The sequence below is a fragment of the Mastomys coucha genome, unplaced genomic scaffold (genome assembly GCF_008632895.1).
Source record: "Mastomys coucha isolate ucsf_1 unplaced genomic scaffold, UCSF_Mcou_1 pScaffold21, whole genome shotgun sequence".
In the NCBI taxonomy this organism is placed as follows: domain Eukaryota; kingdom Metazoa; phylum Chordata; class Mammalia; order Rodentia; family Muridae; genus Mastomys; species Mastomys coucha.
Genome location: NW_022196904.1, coordinates 94,112,606 through 94,122,280, shown reverse-complemented (window position 1 = coordinate 94,122,280; position 9,675 = coordinate 94,112,606). Strand labels below are relative to the sequence as shown.

General features: G+C 36.9%; 1 protein-coding gene across 1 annotated transcript; it reads right to left on the bottom strand.

Annotated features, from left to right (window-relative positions):
• Positions 1–6,229: 6,229 nt before the first annotated feature.
• Positions 6,230–7,311, bottom strand: LOC116100784 (olfactory receptor 688). The gene has a single exon (XM_031384517.1). It carries the CDS (start codon positions 7,183–7,185, stop codon positions 6,328–6,330), a length of 858 nt encoding a protein of 285 aa, XP_031240377.1. The 5' UTR covers positions 7,186–7,311; the 3' UTR covers positions 6,230–6,327.
• Positions 7,312–9,675: the final 2,364 nt, after the last annotated feature.

Below are 9,675 nucleotides of genomic sequence, written 5' to 3'. Positions count from 1 at the left end.
GCGTGGGTTCATTTCTGGGTCTTCAATTCTGTTCCATTGATCAACCTGCCTGCCACTGTACCAATACCGTGCACTTTTTATCACAATTGCTCTGTTTTTGCTGGGTTTTGATCTTGCTAATGTCCCTACTTTCTGGAATGAGAGTGTTTGTTCTCTACCATTGCATTTTGAAGTGTGTAATTTTCTTTCTGGTTATTTTAGGTTCACAGGAAGAATCTGCCTTGAGTCTCAAGGGGGACTTGGAACTTTGAGAAATGGTGAAATATTGAAACCTTAGGAACTCATGAAAGTCTATTTATTTTGTATTAGGAGATGGATATATATTGATGGACATTGGTCTTTGTGGGTTAGGCATAAAATGGTATAGTTAAGATATGAAGATTCTTCCCAAAATGCTCATGTGTTGAAGGCATGATCCCTAGCTCATGGCAATATTGAGAGGCAATTGGGTTATGAAAGTATTCACGTTATCAACAAATTTAATCTATTGATAGATTCATAGGTGCATCAGCTCTTAGGAAATGGTGCCTAGTTAAAGCACATGGGTTCCTTGGAGCATGGACTTGGAGGGTTTGTCCATAAACCTTTCATACTTTCTCTACATGCCCTGAAGGCCATGAAATGACCAACTTTCTTATATATGCCTTTTTACTCCGATACTTCTGCCTTGCCACAGACATGAAAGCAGTGGAGCCAGCTGAGCATCACCTGAAAATATAAGACCCGGGTTTTTCTTCTTGAAGTTGTTCCTTTCAAATACTTTGTAACAATGATGGAAAATGACTAATATAGTCTTAGCATGATTGAAGAACATCAGAGAAATTCACACTGTAAAAATTTGCCTTATCCACAGAGGATGACCATGCCATCTAACTTTTCAAAAGGAAATGTAATTCAACTGCTTAACTGTCAATGGTCTAAACTTCTCATATTTCAAAATGTGAGAATTTCCAAATTATAGGCACAGTTGTTCTTTTCCCAGAGTCTATCATAATGGTATGGTATTGTGTCAGGAACTCTATACCTTGTCCCTAGCCAATATTTCATCTTTGTTAATCCGTACTTGGATATTTAAATTGGCAACAAACAAATTTAGCATATTTTTTCTCTATTCTAGCTAAGCATCATTTTTCTATAGAACTTCTATTGTTCTTTATGGTGCCAGTGAGTATCGAACTCCATAAGTCTTTTATATTTCTCTTTCCTTTTTTTTTTTAAACTTTTATTGCATATGATGAGAAAAGTTACATGATTTCAATTTATCTGATTTTTTTAACATTTAAAAACATATTTTAAGTAAATAGAATTAAATCACATTCTTGTTTCCCTTTTGCACCCCTACTTCTCCCAGAGACCCCCCTTCATACCTACAATATCTTTTTTGTCATATTCCTTGAAATTTATGAAATATTATAACAATAAAAATAAGTATTATAAAAGTTGTTTGATATAAAACAACAATCAATTTAACAGTCTTATATAGATACTCGTCTACAGCAATAGTGAAAATACATTTTTCTCAATATAAATTTTAAATAACTCCCAACATATTAACTGTATACTTCAAAATAATACATCACTACTGGTATTTTCTTAAATGAACATAAATATATAAAGTATTTTTGTTTGTTTTGTATTTAGTAGAGTTTAAAATCTTGGCTCTTACTGTGGTACAAGCCCAAAATAAGAACAATTTTTAGAGATTGGATTTCATTGTAATAAGGCTATACTTCAATGACCCTCACATCACCAAAGGATTTTACCTCCATTGTAGCTAAGCTGAGAGTTGATAGTTCTGCTGCACCAAGAAATGAATTGTAGGCTTGATTTTAGGATACAGACTTCCTGCTATGGTCAAAGCTATTTGACTTGAGTGAGTGACTTTATTCTCAGTCCACAGCGAACAGGTTACATTCATTTAGGAAATGGTGTAGGTATTAGATGGTCTATCAATAAAGTTATTCATCAACTGTTTCAATGAACAATGGTTCTGCTTGGAGGGTGGCACAGACATTAGGTGAGGGTAAGAATTTGGTTCATTAGCTGTGATAATTTGGAAAAGCATTCATCTCAGAGAAAGAGTAACTTATGAAGTCCTCTTCTTCAAACTTGATACAAGAGTTACAAACATCAAGCAAAGCATTCAGTCTTACTCTTTGTTGTTCTCTTACAAGCAACCTCCCTAGTTAATCGGCTATGTTTCTTTTCGGTATATAAATACTTTTGAAATATATAAGCTGTTCTGAAAACCATAGTATAGTCTAAAGACATGAAATAAACAATACTACTAATAGAGAGGCTGAGATAGGAGAAGCAAGATTTCAAGACCATTATGTTCTACACAGCCAGACACTGTCACAAACAAGCTGAAAGTGTATATAGATTGTACAATGTTGGACCTATTTCTCCAACTACCAAATTAGAGAGACCAGTGGATAACAATCAACAAATTTCTAATTCTTCATATTATTGCATTTCAATTGATTAGGGTATGTTGGTAATGTTAATTTTCATATTAATATATTAAGAACAAGTGATTGTCACTCCCTGTTGTTTTTGTTGTAAGAGGTGGAATTTGGTTTGTGTGGATTTGTTGAAAGATTACCTTTTTGCTTCTTCTAGCAGTTTTGCTCCTTATGTTGATGTTTCCATTTATTATCTATCCTTTGTAGGGCTGGATTTGTGGATAGATATTGTGTAAATTTTGTTTTGTCATGGAATATCTTGTTTTCTCCATCTATGGTAATTGAGAGTTTTGCTGGGTATAGTAGCCTGGGCTGGCATTTGTGTTCTGGTAGGGTCTGTATGACATCTGTCCAGGATCTTCTAGCTTTCATAGTCTCTGGTGAGAAGTCTGGCGTAATTCTGATAGGCCTGCCTTTATATGTTACTTGCCCTTTTTCCCTTACTGCTTTTAAAATTCTTTTTTTGTTTAGTTCATTTGGTGTTTTTATTATTATGTGACAGGAGGAATTTCTTTTCTGGTCCAGTCTATTTGGAGTTCTGTAGGCTTCTTGTATGTTCATGGGCATCTCTTTCTTTAGGTTAGGGAAGTTTTCTTCTATAATTTTGTTGAAGATATTTGCTGACCCATTACATTGGGAATGTTCACTCTCTTCTATACCTATTATCCTTAGGTTTGGTCTTCTCATTCCATCCTGGATTTCCTGGATGTTTTGGGTTAGGAGCTTTTTGCTTTTTGCATTTTCTTTGACTGCTGTGTCAATGTTTTCTATGGTGTCTTCTATCCCTGAGATTCTCTCTTCTGTCTCTTGCATTCTGTTGGTGATGTTTGCATCTATGACTCCTGATTTCTTTCCTAGGTTTTGTATGGCCAGGGTTGTCTCTCTTTCTGATTTCTTTATTGTTTCTATTTCCATTTTTAGGTTCTGGATGTTTTTGCTCATTTCCTTCACCTGTTTGATTGTGTTTTCCTGTAGTTCTTTAAGGGATTTTTGTGTTTCCTCTTGGAGGGCTTCTGCTGTTTACCTGTGTTCTCTTGTATTTCTTTGAGGGTGGTATTTATTTCTTTCTTAAAGTCCTGTATCATCACCATGAGAAGTGATTTTATATCTGAATCTTGCTTTTCTGGTGTAATGGTGTGTCCAGGACTTGCTATGGTGGGAGAATTGGGTTCTGATGGTGCCAAGTGATCTGGTTTGAGTTGTTTATTTTCTTATGCTTGCCCCCCACCATCTGGTTATCTCTAGTGCTACCTGTTCTTGCTAAATCTGACTGGAGCCTGTCCTACCTGTGATTCTGGTTGTGTTAGAACTCCTCAGAGTCAAGCTGTCTCTGTGATCCTGTGATTCTGTGACCCTGTGATTGTTAGATCACCTGTGAGTGGAGCTTTTTTGGTGTATTGTGGCACTGGCTGCAGAGCTTGCGCCCAAGGTCTGCTCTGGACACCAGCCCAGACAGACTGGAAGGAACACGAGTCACTGGGCTGGTAGAGTTCCTGTGTGCCTGGTCCTGCTGGTCCCAGTTACTCCCAGTGTTGGGACAGATATTTGTTCCTCCTCACCTCTGATCCTGGCTGTGTCAGAGTGCCTGGGAGTGGAGCTTCCTCTGGGTGTCATGGGACTGAGGTGTTTTATATTTCAATAGAGAAGTTCAAGTCAAGTTGAGTTTTTTTTTTTAAATACATTTCTTTATTCTTTTTAGAGCTCCAGGGCAAATTAATTCAAAAGTTTGTGAACTGAAGAAAGAAAACAACTCTTTAGACAGTTGTATGGAGTGTGTCCTTGTAGAAGATTTGAAAGTATTATAGTTTACAGTGATGGAGTGCTGCTGGTTTCTGTTTTTTTTTTCAAGTATTGAAGAACTCTTATCTGGAACCAGAGACTATGGCTATGCCCAGATTTCATTTTCTAAAAGTTGCTCTCTAAATTTTTTTCAGTAATGTTACATTCTACAAAAGGCAATGTAGATTTGAACATTTCATCTCCTCAAAAGAAAGGGAAAAATCAGTTTTTCACAGGAATATTTTTCTATTTTATACATGAACTTTATAGAAACTTCTGTGTTTTGGTCTTTTTTGAAGGGAAATGTGGGGCTAATGGATATGGGGTTGATAGGAAGTAGGAGGGACTGGAAGAAGTTGAGGGAGGGGAGTATGTGGTCAGGATATATTATTGTATAAGAGAAGAAAAATAAAAGGAAAAAAGGAATAAACCTCCCTTCTGGTTTCTCTGCACTGTAGACATGCATTGGCAATATGTTATTACTTAGTCTTATTTTAGCATTTGTCAGGGTTTCAGAGTTCAAGTGTTTATCATGTAGTTAAACATAGCTCTTGCACACTATTCAAATGCTTTTCTGAAAGTATCTACCAGGGTCTGTACTTGTATCTCAGTCATATCATCTGAATATTCTCATTCCTGATCGACTTGAGTTGATCTCTTTCTGTCCCACAGTCAAGTTGTAGTCATGAACATCTTCCCCTTCTTGTTTTCAGATGTTTTCGCTTAGATTATTTAATTTTATTTTGTACAACATGATTTTAATATTTTCAACTGTTAATATTCAATAAACAATAATTATTTTAAGATATATTTTGTTGTTATGTCTACCTCTTCATTTCTGATTTTATTAAGTTGGATACTGTCTCTGTTGCCCTCTGGTTAGTGTGGCTAAGTGTTTATCTATCTTGTTGATTTTCTCATCAACCAGTTCCTGGTTTTGTTGATTCTTTGTATAATTATTTTCGTTTCTACTTGCTTGATTTCAGCCCTGAGTTTGATTGTTTCCTGCCTTCTATTCCTCTTGGATGTATTTGCTTTTTTTTCTTCTGGAGCTTTCAGGTGTGCTGTCAAGCTGCTAGTGTAAGCTCTCTCCAGTTTCTTTTTGGAGGCAATTAGAACTATGAGTTTCCCTCTAACCACTGCTTTCATTGTGTCCCATAAGTTTTGGTATGATGTATCTTCATTTTCATCAAATTCTAAAAAGCTTTTAATTTATTTCCTTATTTCCAAGTTATCATTGAGTAGAAAGTTGTTCAGCTTCCATGTGTATGTGTGTTTTCCATTGTTTGTTGGTATTTAAGACCAGCCTTAGTCTGTAGTGATCTTATAGTGTGTGTGGGATTATTTCAATTTTCTTGTGTCTGTTGGGGCCTGAATGTATTTTATTTTATATTATGTATATGAGTGTCTTGCCTGTATGTACTTTTAGGTACCAAGTGCATACTCAAACATCCCAGAAGAAGGTATCAGAACTCCTGGGACTGGAATTAAACACAGCTGTGACCCACTATGTGGGTGCTGGGAATCAAATCCTGGTCCTCTACAAGAGCAACAAGTGCTTTTTACCATTAAGTCATCTCCGTGGCTCCTATCACCCTCCTTTCGATGGATGCAGAATTAATTATTCTATTGCTGCCATTCACCTCTACTTCCATGCTCTATATGGTATTTTACTAAAATATGGGAATATGTAATCTTACCTTGCTTTATTATCTTAACTTTTGAAAACTAATAATGAGGTGCATGGAGAGAAAGGGTGAAGAGAGACTGTGGTGATGAGTTGGGTTCAAACCTCATGTTTTAACTTCCTAATCAGCCTTGGGAAAGTTTCCCAATATTTCACCTCCACAGAACTTGCAAAGAATAGTACCTACATCGGAGGCTATTGCTGGCAGTAAGAAGGAACATTTATGAAAAGCTTCCTGTAGCACTTTACACATACAATGTACTATTGAAAGTAGATAAATTTGAGTAGATGTCCCTGGAGGTTGTTGTGGAATTTTAATAAGGTATTTTGGGGTCAAAGTCTATACTTTATTTTTCCTGCAATATTGCATTCAGTGTTATTTCACATATAGTCAGCTTACTTCCTAGACACATACTCACTCAGGCCAAACACCTTCTGGAAGCCTACCTTCAGCTCCTGTGTCCTAAGGGCATATACCATGGGGTTAAGGGATGGAGGGATGACAATATGCAACACATTGAGGAGAACAGAGATGAGGGGAACCTTTCTTCCTGCTAGGTGAGTGACAGATAGTATAACAATAGCTGTGTAGTAAAACATAATGAGGATGAGGTGGGAGCTGCAGGTACTGAGGGCCTTAGATATTGCCTCAGTGGAGTTCAGCCTCAGCACTGAGCGAATAATCAAAGCATAGGAAACACAGACCAGAATCATGTCACTTCCAGCCATAATCCAAGCCAATGCCAACTGATAGGCCCTGTTAACAGTGATATCATCACAGGCCAGACTAATGACCCCCAAGTTAGAGCAAAGGCAGTGATCTATTTCATTCCTGGAGCAGTACTGCCTCTGGGCAGCTAGTACAGGCACTGGGATGGCTAACAGGCCATTCCTGAGCAGCATGGACAGTGTGACTTTGATTACAAAAGCTTCAGTGACTATGGAAGGATACTGGAGGGGATAACAAATGGCTACATATCTATCTATTGCCATGCATAGGAAGATGCCTGACTCCATGCCCATAAAAGTGTGGATAGCATAGATCTGAGCAAAACACTCAGGGAGGCTGATGGTCTTGGCATCCAACCACAAGATGGACAGGATCTTGGGCATACAGGTGGTAGCTAAGCCAATATCTACTACAGCCAAGATACCAAGAAACTGATACATTGGCTGATGCAGATTAGGGTCAAGGTAGATGGTGATCAAGATAAGGAGATTAGCACCAAGAGCTACAGTGTAAAGCAGAGCCATAGGCAAGGAGATCCAGTGCTGGAACTCATGAATGCCTGGGAATCCCAGCAAAATGAACTCAGACACTTGGAACTCTGAGCTGTTGGTTGCATGCAGAGCCGTTAGTATTTCATGGAATGGCTGTTCTCAGCATCTGCCTGTAGATTGAGCAAAACAGAAAAAAATTCCATTGTTATATAGACTTAAGGAAGTGATATAGGTCTCACCCATAATGTTGTGGTCTATTCAACATATTGAATTCTCAATAAGAGTTTTAATTGGAGGTGGGGGGCTGACTTCGAAGGGACAATGAGTGGGATGAAAACTGAATAAGTGAAGAAAAAGAAGACCATTAGAAAATTCCAGATAGGAACAAAAGAACCTAAACATTAACTATTTTTATTATTTTTTCCAATTCCTGTATGGTTATTTTAACATTGCTGTGAAATATCCACTTAGTCCACTGTTTACATAAAATATAAAACATTTATATTCCATTATTTAAAGAAGTACTAGTTACATATAATTATTCTTTCCTCAAAAAATACCTTTACCAATATTAATTTCTAAATGGGGCGGTAGTGGCGCACACCTTTAATCCCAGCACTTGGGAGGCAGAGGCAGGCAGATTTCTGAGTTCGAGGCCAGCCTGGTCTACAGAGTGAGTTCCAGGACAGCCAGGGCTACACAGAGAAACCCTGTCTTGAAAAACCAAAAAAAAAAAAAAAAAAAATAGAAAAATTTCTAAATGGCTATTAACTCTTAACAATTGACTTTTTGGTTTATAGCATGGCTAGATTACATGGAATTTATTTTTTATTAATGAGAGATATGTAAACAAATTTATTTTGAGTAATTAAGCATAGGTTCTGTATCTCTCATCAAATGATTAGGATGCCTCTTTAGTCATATAATGAAGACACATGTAGACACACACATGTGTGTGTATATACTCACACATAGCACAATTCTATCCTGGGAATCCACTGTTTCTATTTCTGATTATTTTTGTGTAAAGATCAGTAAGCTTAATACACATGAAATTTAATTCCTTTCACTGTTTTCTTCAATTTTAATTCTCATTCATGTACTAATTATCAGATTAACTTCATAATTTTTGTATTGCGTTATAAAATAGCACCAGTAATTTGGGTTTGCTTATGGATGAATATTTGGAAAGAAGAAGTACTTTAGCATCAGGTTTTTTTTTTGTTGTTCACAAATATTCCTTCTTTTTTTTACCTTTTTAAAAGTTGTCATTAAAAATTTGAACAGGGTGGGGGAATGCTAGGGTGATGAGGCAGGAGTGGGTGGGTGAGTGGAGGAGCACTGTGATAGAGGCAAAGGGTTTGGGGAGATGGAATGGCAGGTTTGCGGAGGAGAGACTGGGAAGGGGAGAACATTTGAAATGTAATTAAATAAAATAACCAATAAAACTGTTTGAGCTGGGTGGCTCTGTGAGCAAGCATGCTTGCTGATTTTCAGGACTGGAGTTGAGTTCTTGACTTCGCTCACATCAGGGCGCTCTCAAAGACCTGTAAATCCAGCTCCAGGGGACTTGACACCTTCTTCTATACTCTGAGAGCACCCAGACATGTGCAAACACACACACACACACACGCACACACACACAAAGTAATAAAAAAAATAAAGCTTCAAGATATTAGTCTGTGGTGTTCTTATTAGTATTTTGTGGTCTTTTAAAAGCAATATGGCTATTTATATAATGTATAAACATATACTTTTTCTGACATGATCATCTGTTGAATTGATCTGTATATTCTTATTTTTGTTATTTCTTTTTGTATACTGTAATAAGCTTGTGCTGCTACTATTTTGTATGCATTTGTTTACTTTTGAGATAGAGTCTCCTATATCCCAAGCTGGCCTCAAACTGACTGTATCCAAAGATGACTTGAAACTCCTGATACTTCTTCCTCCACATCATAAGTGCTTGGATCACAGCACCATACCCAACTGAATTTGTGCTCCTTTTAAAAGCTTTGTGATTTTTAAAAATCATATATTGTAGCAGGTAAACAATTACCGCTGGCTAAAAGTACCTCATATATCTTATTTTACACATTGAAGGTTTTTTTTTTTTTTTCCGGTTTTTGGAGACAGGGTTTCTCTGTGTAGCCTGGGCTGTCCTGGAACTCACTCTGTAGACCAGGCTGGCCTCGAACTCAGAAATCCGCCTGCCTCTGCCTCCCAAGTGCTGGGATTAAAGGCGTGTGCCACCACCGCCTGGCGCAGTTTTATTTTTATCTTCTACATCATCCCTTTTAGGAAAGTATCATTAATTTCTACAATTTCTTATTGGTACAGATTCTAAACCATTTATTTAATATATATAACAAAAATTGCATAAGATAGTATTTTTCTTCCTTCAAAATATTTATGTTCCTTAATTTTTGCTTCATATCTCAATAAAATGATTAGAAGTTCATGAATAGAATATCAGTGTAAAACAGTGCCATTATGAGCACATGTAAGCCTTGTTTTTAATTT

Excerpts from the sequence above, each read along its gene's own strand:
- LOC116100784 (XM_031384517.1), bottom strand. The coding sequence starts at position 7,185 with ATGGCTCTGCTTTACACTGTAGCTCTTGGTGCTAATCTCCTTATCTTG.